The 21,219-nt window shown below is 34.8% G+C and overlaps 1 protein-coding gene across 1 annotated transcript; it reads left to right on the forward strand.

The window, feature by feature from the left end:
- Nucleotides 1-9,754: 9,754 nt before the first annotated feature.
- LOC148616295 (monocarboxylate transporter 14-like) lies at nt 9,755-19,738 on the forward strand. The gene is made up of 7 exons (XM_088583204.1): nt 9,755-11,923; nt 13,413-13,556; nt 14,079-14,381; nt 14,501-14,821; nt 15,390-15,659; nt 16,703-16,828; nt 19,547-19,738. The coding sequence occupies exons 1-7, from the start codon at nt 11,725-11,727 to the stop codon at nt 19,675-19,677; spliced, it is 1,494 nt and encodes a 497-aa protein (XP_088439330.1). The 5' UTR covers nt 9,755-11,724; the 3' UTR covers nt 19,678-19,738.
- The last annotated feature ends 1,481 nt before the right edge of the window (nt 19,739-21,219 follow it).

A 21,219-nucleotide genomic window follows, 5' to 3' on the forward strand; every position in this document is an offset into this window, starting at 1 on the left:
AAACGGAAAATACAATAATGAATGTACAACAACTTCTGAAGTGTTTGAAGACAAGGCAAAAAACGAATGTAATCAAGTAAAGCTGAAAGCAGAAATTGAAAAAAAATAAAGCACAGAGCATGGTTTGCTCCCTCCGCACAAATGGGTACTGAGAAAAACATGTTAAATTAAAGATAAAGGTAAGCAATGTATCAATGTTATGAACAGCAATGATTTCGTTGAAAACAGCAAATAAAAGTACGTGTATCTGGCATTGTCTTCTGTAAAGTACAAGATCGAAACCGGAAGTATATGAATGTTAATAGATTATTTTCGCTCATGATTAATATAGTAAATACAATTAAAGCTATTCGATGCTATTTTTGACAATAGAAAGAAGAGGAAACTTTACTTTTAGGGAAAAGAAACGACATTGGTTCGCCTTTACCGATTAATTTTTCCCGCCAAACGCAGTTAATAGCTTCGCTCATCCTAATGGTGGAGTTCCGTAGCGTCTACCAAACGGAAACAAGCGCTCCAAATCCTAAAACACGAAATCTAATTTCCTATTTGTGACTTTTAATAAAACTTTCCTTGCAAAAAAATTTTGGTAATTTCATACATCTGCTTAAATAGGACCGGGTAATATTTTCTATGTTAACTATGGCTTAAGACTTTTAATTGGTATTTTGTAATCTATTAAACATTTCAATAAGTACTCATTTACACACCGAGTAATGATTTTGAAAAAAAAATGTATACATATATTGAACTTGGTAGACTGACTGTGCAATGTTAAAATTCTTAATATTATGTTTCGAAACATGATTATGTTGCTACAAGATTAAAGTCATCACTACAAAAAAAAATTGATCATGGACTCGTGGATCCTTATGTTGTTTCCATCTGCAGCATAATAATCTATTTGAATTCTGGATCCTTTGATTTCCAGATGACTAAAACATTCAGTTTAAAGCTTATCTTGGGCATAAACGATTTAGAGGGAAGTAACCATAGTTATAAGAAAATACAAACTCCCGCTTTTTTCCCTGTATGGTAGCTCTCTAATATTACCATGTAAATAAATGGCACAAACCCTTCATGTGTTTGTGTTCGTAAGCCTACACTTACAAGAACAAATCATTTGTTTTTTTTTATTTCAAATATTTTTATAGTCATCAAATCGGCAAACTGAATTTGTCTGATGTATTCCGTATCCTTTTCGATGTGATGTCAATGACTCGTAGTGAAACTGATCATCAGCATACCCTCTTAGTATTATGCAACACATAGGCGTACACCAGGGGCCTCCATCTAGTTCTGTCTCTTGCTTGCTATTCTTTCCATTTCACCAAAACTGATTCCATTCTCTTTCATTCCCCATTTTATGTCCTTCACCATCTACCCTTTGCTCGTCCTGGCTTCCTTATGTCATCTGGTGTACACCTTAGTGTTTTCCTTACATGCCTGATGTTATCCATTTTATACACATGTCCCGGATACTGTGAAAGTACTTTAATTCGTGGATACAAATTTTCGTGGATTTGAAAAGAAACACAAGTTTTTGGATTTTTCAATTTGTGTTTTTGAGGTTTTCTGTTTACACATCAATGGAAATCTCCTTTTCGTTGGGAACCAAATTTCGTGGTTAGACCTACCCACGAAAACCACGAAATTTGACACCACACGAACAGTAGTACTTTCACAGTATTTCCTTTTCTTTACTTCCATGTTGACTTACTTATTCCAGTTCTTTCTGCGAGTTCAATGTTAAATATTCTATCCGTCCATTTAATTCTTTAAATTTTCCTTAATCTTTCTTCTACTCACAGTAGTTTTCTCTCTATTTCCTTGGTGGGGATCCATGTTCCTGCTCCATATAGTAATGCTGCTCTTACATTGCTCTTGTATACTCTTATTTTCGTTTTGTTTGATATTTTTCTTGCTTTTCAGACATTTCCATGTTTGTTAAAAGCTGGTTTTGCTTTGCTTATTCTAATATTGATTTCCTTCAGCATTTCTCGATCTCTACTAAAGGTACCGCCAAGATGGCAAAAGTTTGACACTTCTTCAAGTTTTCCGTTCCTCTTTTGTCTACCCCGGACTTGAATTTTTATTAGCAGCTCGGCGGGTGTTTCTAGAAAAGCAAAGGACGTTTACCCATCAGGTGCACATGGCCCATGCTCCCTGTTTTTAGTGGAGTCCGAGTTGCTCATTTGCTTTTGTTACTTTGTATGTATGATTTTAGTTATTCTTTGTTGTGTGTGTCTGTTTTCCATGTCTGGTCTTTGTCCCTGGATTACATTATTTTGATTACCGCTATAACCTTAGTTCTCTTGATTATTAATTCAATTGTCTGGTCATTCATCATTACCAGTGTGTTGACAATTTGTTTTCATGATCTTGGTCTTTTTATCATTTATCTTCAACCCAATTTTCCTCACTTAAATTCTTTGCTGTCATTCGATTTCGATTGCATGTGCTGGAAAGTATGGGAAAATAGACTAAAGTCATCAATAAATCCAGGCCTTCTAATGCATCTGTTAGTCCCCACTTCCACACTAAATGCCTCTTGGATTATTTGTAACTCTTCTTATTATCCAGTCAATTGCAAGGAGTAAGAGTAAAGATGACAAATTATATTGCTGTCTTATTCTTTATGTTATCAAAAATCAATCTGTCAGCTTGCAATCATGTCGTACTACACATTTGAATCCGTTGTACATTTCTTTGATGATTTTTATGTCGATCCCATAACATTTAAGGATGTTTCAAAGAGACTCTCTATAAATATTATCAAAATCCTTTTCAAAGTTTATGTAATTAGTATAAAGAGATGTGTTCCATTCATTTGTCTGTTCTATAATAGTTTGTAATATAAGGATATTATAAACACACGATCGATTGTTAATATAGCATCTTTGCTCTTCCCGCAAAACTTTATCTACTGATTCTTAAGTCTGTCTAGTATAATACGACTCGAGACCTTTCCCGAAACTGACATAAGACAATTACCACGCCACGCCACTTATTGCAATCAGTAATCAAGTGTATTTAGATTATGTTGTGACTCCCTTTTCTGAACTTCATTGAAATGTTCTTTCCATCTTTTTAGTTGGTCTTCTTTTCTTGTAAGCAGTGTTCCCTCTTTTGATTTTGACTTTAAATAAATGGTACTATTTTGGTGTTGGCAACATATGGTCTTGTTATTTGATATAATGTTCTCGTATCCCCATTGTACGCAGCCTGTTCTGCTTTCTCTGCATTGCGTTTTATCATTCTTTGCATTCTTTTTTACCTCCTTGTTTAATCTACTAAATTCATTGTTATTATTGTCTTAATTTGCTTCTTTTCTTTTTTCTACTAACACCCATGTGGTATCAGATAACTATTCATTTTTCTGTTTGTTTCTACATCTAAGCACTTCTTAACTTCTTTTTATATGCCACGAATGTCTTCCCAGTTCTCATATACAGAACAATCCTGTAATCTTCATAAAGACTGCAATTTATTTCTTGGAGAAGTACCAAATGCTTGCTATTTCTCAACACTTTTTCGCTGTGTGATATCAACTGATGTACTTTTTGGTTGTGATGTGTTTTTTTTCAGTTTTAATTTGATCTTCCAAGTATCAAGATTGTGATCGCTAAAGATATCCACACCTCACCATAACATTTCACAATGATGTTCTCCATTTCTTGTTAATCAAGATGTGGTCTATCTGATTCTAACTCTGTCCATTTGGTGATAGCCATGTTTCTTTGCGGATGTTTTTGTCTTGAAATATTGTGCTTACAATAAAAAGATTGTTTACAAGGCAGGATTTCATCATTAGCGTTTATGGTAGGAAGTCCATATGTTCCCATGACTTCATCTGACCCGGTGTTATCTGCTTCAACCTTTGTGTTTAGATCTTCCATAACTATGATGACATCATGCTTGTGTATTTCTGCATAAGCTGTATTTAAGGTGTTCTAAAATTTCTTTTTTTTCAGTATCTTTGGCATCGTTTGTTGGTGCATAACATTGACAAAATATTACACAACCATAGGAGGTCTTGAACCTTGCTGACATTAGGCGCTCACTGTATGGTTTCCATTTTGTTAAACATTTAGCTGTTGTTTTGCTCATAATAATTGCAACACCTTCATAATGATTCCTATCTTTTCTACCGGAATGATATATCTTCGCTCCTGAATTATGAATAACTGTGGCTGAATTTGTCCAACGACATTCATTTATTCCTAATATTTCTGGATGGTATACGTTCATCTCTTTAATAACGTACTAATTTTCCTTGCTCTTACGTTGTTCTAACATTCCAACATCCAAACTCTGAAATGTTCTTTGGAGGTTGGGTGGAATGTTTCGGAGATATTATATCCGTCATGTTCTAATTATAGCAGCGTTGTCTTCCTGGCTGCTGAGCTATTAATTGTCCCCATGCCATCTACAAGACAGTGGAACTATTTAACCCATAGCTGTGGAACGATAGATGTTAAAAAATATTCGACCAACCGCAATAAGATTCAGCACCTTTCAGTGTCTCATTTATTTGTCGGTAACGGCAGGTTTGTCGCTTTTGTCCATTTTTGACACCTGGCCAGATATTTGTTTAAATAATATTGCTCCTTATGTCTTAGCTGTATCGTTATCTTACTTAATACGAAAACATTCATTAGTTTAGTGAATTTTTTAGCTATAGTTTGATTTGCAACAATTTTATGTAATATTAAAATTCTGTTAATTAAAGTCCAGTACAAGGCTTGTTTCAAAACACTTTGCAGAAAATTGAAAAAAAAAATTGATCTCCATTATAATCTTGAAAAAGATTTAATTGAATTGCGGAGGGAACGACAAAAATTTGCGTCGCAAATTTGACAGTTCTAACATCGTTGGGAATTTTCAGACCCTTCTATAAGTTTACGTTATCTTCCCTGTATCAATTTGATCCGATGGAGCAATGTAGAGAATAGAGTCGTCACATTCTGAGACGTTGTATAATATTGATTTGTTGTGACATGCATCATTTATTTGATCCTCTATCCTACATAATAACACCTAGACGAACTGTCCCGTACAACCATAAATCGTATTGTTATTAAAATTTTATGGGAAGGTTGCGTACCGTATATGGATGTGCAAGAATGAACATAATTACTGTTACTGTTGGGAGACTCCTAAGGAAGATCATCCAAATTAAGGGCTTCACATGTTAAAACAATGTGAATGCAACACTTTCTAAACCACTCAAGGGATTTTTACGAAATTTTAAAGGATGGTTGGGTACCGTATGTAGATGTGCATGAAAGAATATAACTAGTACTGTTGGGTGACTCCAAAGGGAGATAATCCAAATCACTACTCAATGGATTTTTTTTGTAATTTTATAGGAAAGTTTGGCATCACATGTAGATGTGCATGAAGACACACAGTTACTGTCTCCAAAGGAAGATAATCCATATTAATGGCTTAACATGTTTAACCTCCTAAACCGCTCAAGGAATTGTGATTATATAAGAAAGTTTGGTATCGTATGTAGATTTGCATGAATGACTAATAATTTACGCTGTTGGATCACCCCAAAGGAAGATAAATCCTAATTAATGTTTTACAGTGAAGTCCATTTGAAACCGGGGTGCTATTTTCTTTGTGAACTTGCTCACAGTATTTTTAGTTTTTAGTTTGATAAGGAGTACAATGCGAATTTACAAATAAATATTCAATAAATAAATAAATAAATAATAAACAAAATGAAAGCTACACAAATTGTAGAATAAAAATTTACATGTACATACACTATATATGTTCATATAATTTTCTACTGAAATTATAATGGTACATGTAAGTGCGAAAAGGAAATGGTGGTGCCAACTGCTAGCTGTAAAAGTGCTGACAGATTCTTAAGATGTATGACATGCATACTATGAAACCGTGAGCCCATTCTCATCGTCCAGATCGAAGTCAGTGTCATAAAATATCATAACTACGGTAAATTCGCCTTGAGTCAGAACCGTCAGAAAGTAATGGATGTCACGCGTGTCATCATAAATGGTAAGGACGATGGGGTACTTGTGTAGTTTGGATAACTTAGACTCGCTTAACACACACTCTGTCCATCGCAGTGTTTCAGTCTCATTAATCCTAGAGTTAACCAACTTGTTCCTTGACTTTTCTCCGAGTGAAGGTCTAGTCCATCATGAATCTATCCAAAACATCGACAAGGCCATATCTTATAATTATACGGACGACATCAGGAACAAAGCCGGTTCGTTGTAAACATCTGGTATTTAAACAATCGTGTTAGCAAAGGCCGCTTCTGTCTGATAAGTTGAGGACACGACCAGTAAACCGAAACTTTTGTTTGTCTATCATACTTTCGATAGGGGTACAAGTATGATGGCGCATATGTACATTTTGTATGTCGGGATCCGAAGTGGGAGTGGGAAGCCTTGTATTATTTATTACATGATGGTGTGCTATGTCTAGAAGTAGTAATTCATTTTACGAACTGGTGTTAGTCTTACATTAACTTCTTACCTCCTGTAAATAGGGGAATTACGACACTTTCTTTCCAAGAAAAGGGCACCATACCGCATTGTAAGATTAAATTGAAAAGTGCACACAACAGTGTTGACAGGGTTAGCCCTCCACACTTTGCATGCTCATTTGCTACGTAGTCTAGGCCAATTGCTTTGTTGTTGTCTAGGGATTCGCAAATTTGTAGAACTTCAGGAAACATTTAAGCTAAAATCTGAGAAAAGGTGATTTGTAAGTTTGGCTTTTGACAGTTTTTTCCTCCACCGATTCGGCACTCTTCGTTCGAAATCGTAAAGCACATAAATATTCGGCTTTAAATATATGTTCAAATTGCAACGGCTATCCTTCGCTTTTCTCTACAGGATTTTCGTAGGTTTTTCCGGACACTATAAGTTTGTTACACGGATTAGCTTTTTTGTGGTCCATAGGAGTTTTAGTTCAGATTCAGTGGATTCTTCAAGTTTCTGTGAACTAGATTCGATGTTAGCCTCACACGCTTTGTTCAGTGACGATCTAAAAAGTTTCAAGGTATTCATGGAAGTAAATTTCATCTTTGTTGTGACGTTTCCCGAAAAGATTATCTGTTTGCACAGTGAACAATTATAACTACATCTTATTGACATCAGCGGAAAATTTATCATTATATAATGTTAACATCAAAAGAAAGACAACCCATCCATTCTTTCAAAAGTTCAAACCTAGTGCTGAACTTAATATAATGATAAAATAAATACATGATTTAATATCAATGTACGGAAAGGTATTGAGCTTCTAGTACCTGATCGAATACTAACTTCACATGATACTTTTTCTACTTATTGTTTTATTTATTTTTATTATGAAAGATTGCTTATGATTTCCAAATGTAAATCATTACATGTCGTGATTTCCATTTCCTTTATTATACATCAATTAACTTAATTGATTACCAGTATGACATAACATACATACATACATACTAACATACATACATCGTTTGACCATTCAAGGCGATCTCTTCCAATATTCTTCCCTTCTGATATTGTTCACTTGGAGACTTCCTGCTTCAATTTTAACATTTTTGAAATTGATATTTCACACAGGCGGCTTTCTAGAGCGGGAAAAACTCACAAAATATATTTGATCATTCTCTCATATAACATGTATACTCGGGGACAGCTCATGGACTTCGATTTGCAGAAGATTATTAACACTTATCAAGTTCATTATTATACATTACTTCACGGTCATTGGGTTATGTGTAAATTACAAAGACAGAAATCTTGCATCATCAAGTTTTTCTGTATGTTCACTACAATCTGCAGTTCATTCCTATGATGCTCAAACATCAACATCAACATCCGTCGTCTGTTTTCATTGTTTTTTTCCCTTCAATTTTCAAACAGTATTGTCCAATTTTCCAATATAATTGACTTTTTATTACAACACTCAATATGATCTGATGCATTTGTATGCATTAGATGGAAAACAAGTATTTCCCACTAAAACACTATAAGTATACCAAAAGTTGGGTAAGTTTTTAAGCTACATCAAAATGTATATGTTTTGATACTTAAAGTAACAGTCTTTATAAGAATCAAACAAGGTATGATTCGTGCATGTGAAAACCCAATCAATTCACTTATTTCTAATTCAGAAACAACTTACAGACAACATAACTAGTCTATGTTTGGTTTTAGGTTGTTGCACCTTGAGATAAAAATCTGCAAGATTTTCGTACTTGATTTGGTTGATTTTAGTGAACGATAAATCATAGTGTGTTTTCTAAAAAAATAGATCTGAATACAAAAGAGGTTATTGTAACGTAAATATATAGATTGTAAAAGCATTGTTTGTTCGAACCACCTCTACTTAATAGCTGATCTGATCCGAAAGAAAGGACATCGTTTAGCTATATCCTTTAATCTCAGTTTCCACTATATAGATTACGTATTTTCGTTAAATAATCCTGGTTTCGGGGATTTGATACATCGCATCTACCCATATCGCATATCACAACTCATACGTTATTCCAGAGCTTGCCCAAACTACGCAGAATTTTTGTATCGCGCTACACTTCTTACAATTAGGCTTCTGGAACAGGGTTATGTTGCTACAAGATTGAAGTCATCACTACAGAAGTTTTATGGTCGTTATATATCATGGACTCGTGGATCGTTACGATGTATCCATCTGCACCACGAAAACTGATTTGTTCAACGTGTCATAGTTTTCCTTTCCTCTTTCGTCTACCCCGGGCTTGACTTTTTATGGGCAACTCGATGGGTGTTTCTAGAAAAGCAGAGGACGCTTACCCTACATACTTTGTATGTATTATTTTAGTTACATGTACTTTATGTTCTTTGTTGTGTTTGTCTGTTTTCAAGAATACTACAGACACTGTAAAGTCAGCCTCATATCTTGACCTACACTTAGAAATCGATGGTAAAGGAAAACTATTGACCAAACTTTACGACAAACGTGATGACTTTTCATTCAAAATTGTCAACTTTCCTTTCATCTGTGGCAACATCCCTTCGGCTCCTGCGTATGGAGTGTTCATATCATCACAACTCATACGTTACGCCAGAGCTTGCCCAAACTACGCAGACTTTTTGTATCGCGCTAGAACTCTAACAAATAGGCTTCTGGAACAGGGTTATGTTGCTACAAGATTGAAGTCATCACTACAGAAGTTTTATGGTCGTCATCATGAACTCGTGGATCGTTATGATGTATCCATCAGCATCATGAAAACTGATTTATTCAACGGGTCATAGTTTGCCTTTCCTCGTTTGTCTACCTCGGACTTGACTTTTTATGAGCAACTCGGCGGGTGTTTCTAGAAAAGCAGAGGACGCTTACCCTACCGGTGCACCTGCTCCATGCTCCCATTTTTTAGTGGAGTCCGAGTTGCTCATTTACTTTTGTTACTTTGTATGTATGATTTTAGTTACTTTATGTTCTTTGTTGTGTGTGTCTGTTTTCCATGTCTGGTCTTTGTCCCTGGATTATATTCTTTTGATTACCGCTATAACCTTGGTTCCCTTGATTACTATTCCATGTCTGTTCTTTGTCCCTAGATTACATTCTATTGATTTGCGCTAGAATCGTGTCTCCCTTGATTACTCTACCATATACAGTGTCTTAATTATATACGAATTGCACTACCTGTTGATCATTGTGGAAATAAAGGGCTTTAAAAATAAAAATAAAGAGAATCATGTCACTCACTACTACATGTATCAATAGATACGTAGTCAAACGGTATACAAATATTTACAAATCAATTTCATGAAACAGAAAGCATTTAAATGTGAATTGTGTGCAATGAATATTCACTCAACCATACTTGTGACCTAAATAATGAAACAAAAAATCAATTCAGTACAGGTTTGTTTCATTACGTAATCATAATAAATAAGTCTGCGCCATTTTCTATAATAAGATTTATGGTGTACTTTCGTCTCATTACTTTGAATTATATAAAATTTAAAGATACTACTTTCTTAATATTTTTATCTTCAGTTTGTTTTTTTTTTTAATTTACATTATGTTCAAATGGATGGCTATGTTTAGGTTACATTCTTTATATTCGCTTTATACACGAAACTGTGTTTCTTACAGTATTATTGAAAAATTACATACATATATTTATGTACATGTTCGATCATGCGTAGTACTTGTACTGGTTCCACACATGACTTGTTCTACAGACGCTACCTCTACTGAAAGACGTTGTTGCATTATCAGGGTAAGTTTGTTTTAATTTTCTGATTCACTATTCACTATAATGGCACCTTCTTCCCCAGAACGAAATAAAACAGTTCGAACTGATTGATTGTTGTTTTACGTCTAGCTGTTCAAAATATTGTTGCTCGGGTGTTAAACACCAATAATCAATCAATAATGAAAAATACGAACGTTGATCATTCGGTGACATACTTGGAAAAGCTGAGCTGGATTTTGAATATGCTATAGCACCCAGAAACAACATCACACAGAAATACATATCACCCAATTTATCTCTAGTATGCTGTTTGATTAGCAGAGGTGACTTACAATGACTTGATAAGACGCGGTCGGAGATCGTGCTACATGACCTCCCGTATTCGAGGCGATCACGCTTCCACGAAACCACATATGCATCGAGGCAGGTATTTTTGTTTTGTTCCTAGAGTAAGTGGTAAATTTTATAAAGTACTTCATAGAAACATATTGCAACTGATAATTTTCTACCATATCCACTTTATTAACTTTATTTACATCATAATACTTAAATTGAATTGATATTGCGCTTCGTTATATTTCATGGGACTTTTTTTACTCGTGTTGGGAAGCTGCTTTAGTGTTAATACTTTTCATTGCTGGGATATACTCACTTGCAATATTACGTGTACACTTGGCGGAGCAGGACGTGGTTATTCTTCCGTTGTACCTGATGCCACTCCTGGTTTTTGTGGCAGTTCATATTGCTATTGCATCAGTTTTGTGTGTTATGTCTTGTTTTCTTATATTCAGTTTTTATATCTATTTTATTCGGTTCGTTATTGACATTGTGTATGTAAGTTATGCATGTCAAATTTCTTATAATTATGATTTGTTGTGTAATCATCGCGGAAATGTAACGTCCATTTTTTTGTGTATTCCCATTTTCGACGTTGTCGTTACAATGACGTCGGCTTGGGCGGAAGTGTGATTTAGATGCGATAAACGCTCATTGAAATCATTAGAAGTTTTTAATATTCGCCAGTTTATAGTTCAACGTATTTCCCACAATGTATTTTGACTTATGTTTCTGAATTGCCTCAATAATGATATTTCGATTTTTTACCGATGTATTGTTATTTTCAACAGAAAAGGTTACAATTAAATATAACATCACAGCGTAGTTGTACTTCCCCCAATGCCTGTAACTACACATTGTGAGTGTGAAGTTGTATTGAATATGGCCAGTAATATTGGTGTAACTTATTAGATTTCACAACAAATTATAAGCTATGAAGAGTATAAAGCCGATGAAACAGGATGAGAATAAATTACATTTTACATTTTAATCTGAATTTTAATATATCATTTCATTTTTTTACTAATATAATAAAACAATAATCAATAACGTCGCACTATTTATGTACACGTCAATATAATTTAGTGGATCAGTCTGATTTTAATAATGTTCACATAGTTCCGAGAGCTGGTTGATACGTTTTAGAAAGACACCATAAAATGAGAAAACATACTATTGGGCCTGACGGTGGATGGGGCTGGATGGTATGTTTAGGGACATTCATAGTTACTTTCATAGTAGAGGGAACAACTGCTGCGTTTGGAGTGATAATAATTCCGATACAGAATGAGTTTGAAGCATCTAAATCGAGCACTACGTGGATTGCATCGTTGTCTTTTGGCGTCTGTTTGCTCGTAGGTAAGTAGTCCTGATAATTCAATATTGTTTCTATGCACTTCATCATTGCAGTACTTGGAATAGAATCATCTTGGTTATATTCAACTAGAAGTTTTGATGATACGGAGATTCATACATTTCAGGTGTATCATTTGAAACCGCTTTTTAGCTCACCTGGTCGATGGCCATGTGAGCGTATGCCATCACTCGGCGTCCGTCTTCGTCGTCGTCGTTAACAACTTTTCAAAACTCTTCTCCTCTGACACTACTTGACCAATTCAAACCAGACTTGGTATGAATGTTTCTTGGGGTATCCTGCATTGAATTGATGTGGGGATTTTTATCCATCGAAAAACATGGCCACATTTACTAAAAATAGAACATAGGGGTCAGACTGTGGTTTTTCGCTTATAACTTCAAAAGCGTTAAGTTTAGCGTAAGTCTGACAAGATAAAAGTATTAAGCATAATGAGATCCATCTGATATCAAATTTTCGTTTTAATCTGCCCAGCCATGTTGGAGTTATTGCCCTTTTTCAACGTTTTCTTTTGTTATTTTTAATATTATTTCTTTAAAAAATCTTCTCCTCTGAAACTACTTGACCGATTGGAACCTAACTTGGGATTAATGTTCCTTGAGGTATCCTTCATAGCAATGATGTGGGATATTTGATCCGTCGAAAAACATGGACGCTGTTACTAAATATAGAACATAGGGGTCAGACAGTAGTTTTTCGCATATTATATCTCCAAAACCATTAGGTTTAGCCAAATTCTTTCAATTGCTGAAATGATCCTTAATGTAAGACCTACATAAGTCTTCACGGATAAAAGTAGTCAGACCACTCCTTGTAAGAGTTATTGCACTTGAATGGTGAAAATGATTTTTTTTTCTTTTTGTTTTTGTTTTTTTTACAGTTTTCAGCCAATATCACAGAAACTATGATAGATATAAATAGAAACTTTCAACTGCTGAAATACTCCTTATGATAAATCTTACAAATGTCTTCTTGAATCAGAATTGTTGGACAACATTTTGTTAAATTTATTGCCCTTGAAAGGCAAAATTTAACAAGGTGAGCGATTCAGGCCCTGGGAGCCTCTTCTTTATAAGAATAATTGAAGAACTTTTGTAGATTAAAGTGTTTTTGTTAACATAATGCATCTACAGCATAGATTAATGTATACTATTCTGTTTCATGAACTTTTGGTCGTTCCCTCCGCGGAAGTCGAACTCGTACCGCTGTGACATCTATGGCAACACCGCCTGCACTAAGTCCGGCGCCCTAGACCACTCGGCCAGCTAGGCTATATATAGGATGTGTTGCCATAGATGTCACAGCGGTACGAGTTCAAGTCCCGCGGAGGGAGCGACCAAAAATTCTAACATCGTTGGGAATTTTTCAGACGCTTCTATACGTTTACATATCTTCCCTGTATCAATATGATCCGATGGAACAGTGTAACGAATAGAGTCGTCACATTCTGAGACGTTTATATATATATTTTAGGGCCCATTGTTGGTATTCTACTGGATAAGTATTCCATAAGACAGACTACACTGGCTGGGACTATCATAGGGGTTCTTGGTTTTACGATCTCTGCATTCTCACCAAATATTGCAGTACTTATCATAGCTTATGGTATATTTGGTGGTTAGTATGTGTGTGTGATTTATATGAATATTTTTGAATTTTCTGTCCTAACGGCGTTTCGAAAATTACGGCTTTCAGTAACATTCAAACAGAAGTATATTCAAATTAAGTACATGTAGTTGCAAATGCCCATTTAAATATGGAATCTTTTACTAAGGTGGTGTTATAATTCATCTATTAAATCACTGAAAATAACATGTCATCCGTAATATTTCTTCTTCTGAGCATAGTTGCGTTTAGATAAGAAACATAGTTAATGTTATGAATTACTAGCTCTCCAGTGTACATTAGTAACATTTAGAACATACTGGTACCTATATACATAAATGCCTTAAGTATAAAGATTGCATCTTTGCTCAGGCTGATTCAATGAAAGTGGATCTATCTTCCTTATGCTGACAGATTTGGTTCATTATATAGAAAATTAGTGTAAACCAATAGAGCGGCCAGTCAGTGCGTCCTCCTTGTTTTAATTTCTGAATTCACAAGTCTTTGTTTATTAGAGAGAAGAAACTATTGTAGGAATTAGTATGGGTATGACTTTCATGTGTGCTGTTGTTGCCGTTGGTAGATACTTTGAAAGAAGACGTGCGATTGCTACAGGAGTGGCCATGAGTGGTGCTGGCTTTGGTATGTTTACCTACCCTTATGCTGCTGAAATAATGCTACATGTATATGGTTGGAGGGGAACAGTTCTTATAATGGCTGCTATATATTTTAACTGTGCAATCAGTGGTACAATATTTAGACCATTACCGGTTATAGAAGACATTCATGACACGTCACACAATAGAGACGACGTAAAAATGACGGAAAACATATCAAATGGAGTTTTACACAAAAGTCCAGAATTTTTTCCCTTTTGAAAATTCCAAATAAAAACACTGAAGCAAATAAATCTTCACAATCCCTGGACCATTTCACTAAACTACGGAGTGGTACACTCAAATTAAAGAGGTTGTCAACAGAGGAGGTATATCTGTCTCTTCCTCATATAAGTTCGCCGTTACTCCAGGAGGATGAACATGGAGATACAATACGTACTAACGAAAACAATGAATTTCTGCAAAACGGATCATCTCTCCAAGATATTCATAGTAGTGAGTTAATGAAAACATCACGTGAACAGATCCACACTGATACTATTTCAAATAACAGTGATACAAGAAGAAAAGACAATAGAAAATGTTGTTCTGGAGATAATGTCAAACTTCTGAAACAACCCAAGTTTATACTGGCGCTGTTAGCGATGTTGTTTTGGTCAGGTAATTATCAGTATTTACTACACACAGAGGCGCACCATTGTGGCATACATGGCTAAAAGTTCACATTTGTGTTGATTAAGATTGGAATGTTCGTAACAATTATACAAAGTATATTTTGAATTTATTATATATAAATGTGTGATGCCCACTATGCAGAAAAACCAAAGTATGATTATTATATACCTGCTCCAAACGTTGTTCCCGAACTCTCATAGATTTTGTTCCTATATCACTAGGAATAACATTTAAATGAACAACTTGTCCACGGAGCTTGGTTGAGTGGGAAACATTTGAGCTCTCAACCTGTTTCGATTGGAATTTACACATTGTATTATTTGTGACTTTTTTTTTTCTTTTCTCCCGGTTATTATGTGTATGGGATCATTATAGATTAATGCCCTTTCGTACCGTCTTACCTTGATAAAACTTACAACAATGTACATGTACTTCATCTGTCTTAATTAATGTGGTTATTACCTTAATAGCAATACTAAGAATATGTGTACCAAGGATTCAATGCGGAGATTTTTCTGGAATATATATAATAATTTCTATTTTGTTTTTGCAGTTCAGTACATCAGTACCCTTTACATCCCTGACTTTGCCATGACACATGGAATACCGGGGCATTTAAGTGCCCTATTGGTATCTATTATTGGTGCAACCAATACACTAGGTCGATTTATCTCAGGGTTTATCGTAGACTTCCTCCATATACGAAGCATCACGATGTATTTTCTTGCCTTTGCTGTGGCCAGTGTAGGAACTTTCTTCCTACCATTCTGTGTTACATTCTGGCAAATAGCAATGTATTCTGTAGTTTCGGGATTATGTGTAGGTAAGTTTCGTTACTGTATTAAATTAAGTCAGCCTATCGGGTACAGCGGTTACAAGACACTTATGATATTTTATATTCGTGCCACCATCATCATACATGTACTTTATTCCTTCTATGGATGATTGACATACATAGAAGTAAATATATTCAAAGACTAACTACATCAGGTTAATATAAATAAGTAGCACAAGACTATAGAAGATTAAAGAATCAACTTTTTACACTTTACATTCATGTACTTTCAAAAATTAAAATCATTCATTTAAAACTTCCAGACGGTTAATAGGCATCTAAGTGCAAAATACATTCATATTCATATATTGTAATAAAATATTTGGTGATTTAAAATCTGTTTTTAAAATGATTCCATTGAAAATCTATTTTAATTAATACAGTCACGGTCAATGCAAACATAGAAATTTGAACGTAAATGCAAGATACAAAAACCTGAGAAGGAAACAATAAAACAACACACAGGAACCGAACACAAAATAAACAAAATAAAAACCCCAACAAGCATCCATGGCTACACCAATAATATAGAGCAGTTAAAGACCAATTAAGTGCAACCACTGTCTTTCTAGGGACATTATAAGTCATTCTCCGAAAGCAACTAAGATAGGTCTGCTTTAAAACGACGGAGATGGGTATACACTATCGGTTTTTATAGTATATTATCAATTATTATCAGTTAATAGGTTCTTATTTCCAAAAACCGAACCACTATGAATGGGATACTAGTACTACATTTGCCTTTCATACTTGTATGTTGTGGTAAAATGATTTTTTTCTTTTTTCATCGAGATACACTACACTACAAAAAAAAACAATTCAGGGGCCGATAATTCTGTCAAAATATCCTATACAGTATAACAGAGACTGGTATTAAAAAACGATATGTCGGTTTCTTTAAATGACTTCTCTATGTACATAATAAAATGTATCTTAACCAAACAAACGCTGATACCACACAAACAAAATCATATCACACCACATACGTTCAGTAAAAATAGATTTCAAAAGAAACTTTTAAATTTTGAAAGGAATATTTGTTGGAGTGAGAACTATAGTCCTCGTTGACTTCGCTGGAATAGAATATTTAGCGTATGGTTTTGGATGGTCTTCATTTGTTCAGGGTTTATCATCCATACCAGCACCTCCTATAGCAGGTTTGTATGTATACAAATGTATATTGTCCATGACTTAGTGTGGTAAAAGTAAAACCTAGTTTATAAGTAACAAACAGTCATACTTTCGACTCCGTTCGATACGAACACAGGGGCTTGCTCCCACAATCAAATGCACAGCCTGACTAGTGTGAGATGCCGTCGTTTTCATTTTATCTTGGATACGAAATTTTCCTATAACAAGGTCGTAATCTTAAAAAAAACACGTTCTTTTTAACCGGACTACCTTTACCAATGAAATAATCCTGTCTAAAACAAGAGGCTCCCGGGAGCCTGAATCGCTCACCTGGTTAAATTTTTGCCTTTTAAGGGCAATAACTCTAACTCCATTTGATTCATTTGACACATCTGTAAGCCTTATAATAAAGATTATTTCAGCAATTAAAAGCTATTGGCTAAACCTAACAGATTTGGAGATGTATGCACAAATCTGCTGTCTGACCCCATTGTTCTATTTCTAAAAACGGCAGCCATGTTTTTTTCAGCGATCAAAAATCTGTCATTTTGTTAAGGATACCCTATAAAACAAAAATGTGAACTTTCATTGAATTCTGTAGAGAAGTTTCTGAGGAGGAGATTTTTTAAAGTAAAAATATAAACAGAAAAAAAACGTCCAAAAAGGGCAATAACTCCAACATGGATCAACAAATTTTCACCAAAATTTGACCACAGATAGATCTCTTCATGCTGAATAATTTTATCCCAAGTCAGATTTTGGTTAAACCTGACCGTTTTGGAGATATATGCAAAAATCTGCTGTCTAACCCCAATGTTCAATTTTTAGTAATAGCGGCCATGCTTTATAACAGATCAAAAATCCAAACGGTCATTTTGTTAAGGATGCCCTTTAAAACAAAAAATACAAACTTTCATTGAATTCTGTAAAGTAGTTTCTTAGGAGAACATTGTTTAAAATAATAACATTAAAAACAGCAAAAAACGTCCAAAAAGGGCAATAACTCCAACATGGGGCAACAAATTAAATATTCACCAAAATTTGACCACAGATAGATCTCTTCATGCTGAATAATTTTAACCATGTTAAAATTCGGCTAAACCTAACGGTTTTGGAGATAAATGCGAAAAACTACTGCCTGACCCCTATGTTCTATTTTTAGTAACGACAGCCATGTTTTTCAACGGATCAAATATCCTCACATCAGTTCTATGCACGATACCCCAAGAAACATTCATACCAAGTTTGGTTCCAATTGGTCAGGTGGTGTCAGAGGAGAAGATTTTGAAAGAAACAACATTCAAAATAGCAAAAAAAAAAACGTCGAAAAAGGGTAACAACTCCAACATTGCTTAACGGATTAAAACCTAAATTTGATTGTAGATAGATCTCATCATGCTGAACACATTTACCCCATGTCAGAATTTGGCTAAACCAAACGGTTTTGGAGATGTATGCGAAAAACTACGGTCTGACCCCTATGTTCTATTTTTAGTAACGGCGGTCATGTTTTTCGACGGATCAAAAATCCCCACTACAGTTCTATGCAGGATACCCAAAGGAACATTCACACCAAGTTTAGTTCAAATTGGTCAAGTAGTTTCAGAGGAGAAGAGTTTTGAAAAATTGTTAACGACGACGATGACGGACGATGACGACGGACGCCAAGTGATGGCAATAGACGTGTACACGGAATAAGTTGAAATTAATTGATCGGGTCAATTAATTGATCATAGTTTTTGGCAAAATATTAAACTACGGAATACACATGTAACTAATATCTGAATATATTATCTTGTATGCAGAACTTTAATTTGTTTCTGTTTACGCATATCATAAACGGCTTCGCGATCAATTCTGCATCAATCGAACCAAATTGTGTTCTTTACACTAGATAATATTACATGCCTTGTATATATAGCAATGTCAAGGTCGCAGTTTAGTTTCACTTTCGGTCCAAGCGATTGTAATATGAAGTTTAATGGTGTAAAAATTCTTAGAAGTATTTGACGGTGAAACTTGTGTTTATTTATTAAATTCATCGTTTGTGTCAAGTGATAGCAGAGCAGTAAATAATAATACGTTCGATTTTATTTGAAAAAAAAATGAGTTAAAGCGAGGCGCCTTCGAATCTGTTACTCCCTTCTCGTGTTTATATACTAGTCGGTCTGCATATTTGATAGTGGGAGCCAGCCCCTGTGATACCAGTGTGAGGAATCCTAGACAGCGCTTCCTTATAGTACATGTATCTTTATTTCAGCTGATATCATAGTCTTCTAGATATTTCACACCCCTTATTTTTTAGTATTTATCAACTAACAAGTTGATTATGATGTATGTCAATTTTATAAATTCCGAGCTCTGTTGGTCGTTGAAGATTGTTAATTTGAGGAAAATAAATGTTCAAGGTTAGCACGATGCTATGGACTATTTATATTGTTCGGTCTCCGTGCATTTCAAAAGTGTAATCGGTCTCTGCCAACTTTATGATATTCATTGTTGTGTACAATCATGGTACAATGATTTACAGGCTTGTACCAGGTTTATTTTGTAGTAAGTATTTGGTTCTTAGCACTTGTGCTATTTGTACGTCCAACAAAAAGCAAAGTCCTAACCAACCCTGCGCCCCTGTATATTACACCGTTATCATTGATGTTGACATTGTATTCTTTGTGAATGTTCAGTTATTACTGTAGGGTACATTTTATTTCGTTTCTTAATGATGTTTTTTTTTTTGCTTTAAGGCTTCTTATATGACAGGTCTGGAAGCTATAAGTACACATTTATGATGGTGGCAGTCTTTTACCTGTGTGGAAGTATCACCTGTTTGATATTACGACTGAGTCACAGGTGGTCACGGTTCAGTAAATCATAATAGACAGAAAGCAGAAAAAAATATTACAAGATAGTATTCTTGAAAAGATGATAGTGTTGTCTATCGTATTTATTTGTTTATGTGGTTGTGTGATACAACACAGGTTCTGTTAGAGGAAAACTATGATTGGGCGGTTGTATGATACAACACAGATTCTGTTAAAAGAAAACTATGATTGGGCGGTTGTATGATACAACACAGGTTCTGTTAAAGGAAAACTATGATTGGGCGGTTGTATGATACAACACAGATTCTGTTAAAAGAAAACTAAGATTGGGCGGTTGTATGATACAACACAGATTCTGTTAAAAGAAAACTAAGATTGGGCGGTTGTATGATACAACACAGATTCTGTTAAAAGAAAACTAAGATTGGGCGGTTGTATGATACAACACAGGTTCTGTTAAAGGAAAACTATGATTGGGCGGTTGTATGATACAACACAGATTCTGTTAAAAGAAAACTAAGATTGGGCGGTTGTATGATACAACACAGATTCTGTTAAAAGAAAACTAAGATTGGGCGGTTGTGTGATACAACACAGATTCTGTTAAAAGAAAACTATGATTGGGCGGTTGTGTGATACAACACAGGTTCTGTTAGAGGAAAACTATGATTGGGCGGTTGTATGATACAACACAGATTCTGTTAAAAGAAAACTAAGATTGGGCGGTTGTATGATACAACACAGATTCTGTTAAAAGAAAACTAAGATTGGGCGGTTGTATGATACAACACAGATTCTGTTAAAAGAAAACTAAGATTGGGCGGTTGTATGATACAACACAGATTCTGTTAAAAGAAAACTAAGATTGGGCGGTTGTATGATACAACACAGATTCTGTTAAAAGAAAACTATGATTGGGCGGTTGTATGATACAACACAGATTCTGTTAAAAGAAAACTATGATTGGGCGGTTGTATGATACAACACAGATTCTGTTAAAAGAAAACTATGATTGGGCGGTTGTATGATACAACACAGATTCTGTTAAAAGAAAACTATGATTGGGCGGTTGTATGATACAACACAGATTCTGTTAAAAGAAAACTATGATTGGGCGGTTGTATGATACAACACAGATTCTGTTAAAAGAAAACTATGATTGGGCGGTTGTATGATACAACACAGGTTCTGTTAAAAGAAAACTAAGATTGGGCGGTTGTATGATACAACACAGATTCTGTTAAAAGAAAACTATGATTGGGCGGTTGTATGATACAACACAGATTCTGTTAAAAGAAAACTATGATTGGGCGGTTGTATGATACAACACAGATTCTGTTAAAAGAAAACTATGATTGGGCGGTTGTATGATACAACACAGATTCTGTTAAAAGAAAACTATGATTGGGCGGTTGTATGATACAACACAGATTCTGTTAAAAGAAAACTATGATTGGGCGGTTGTATGATACAACACAGATTCTGTTAAAAGAAAACTATGATTGGGCGGTTGTATGATACAACACAGGTTCTGTTAAAAGAAAACTATGATTGGGCGGTTGTATGATACAACACAGATTCTGTTAAAAGAAAAC

Source organism: Perna viridis, chromosome 5 (assembly GCF_037379345.1).
Source record: "Perna viridis isolate PV_CMFRI_1.1 ecotype Kerala chromosome 5, ASM3737934v1, whole genome shotgun sequence".
Classification (NCBI taxonomy): Eukaryota; Metazoa; Mollusca; class Bivalvia; order Mytilida; family Mytilidae; genus Perna; species Perna viridis.

Coding starts and splice junctions, on each gene's coding strand:
- LOC148616295 (XM_088583204.1), top strand. CDS start 11,725: ATGAGAAAACATACTATTGGGCCTGACGGTGGATGGGGCTGGATGGTA. Junction 11,924..13,412: donor TGGCGTCTGTTTGCTCGTAG/GTAAGTAGTCCT, acceptor TATATATTTTAG/GGCCCATTGTTGGTATTCTA. Junction 14,822..15,389: donor AGCGATGTTGTTTTGGTCAG/GTAATTATCAGT, acceptor TTGTTTTTGCAG/TTCAGTACATCAGTACCCTT.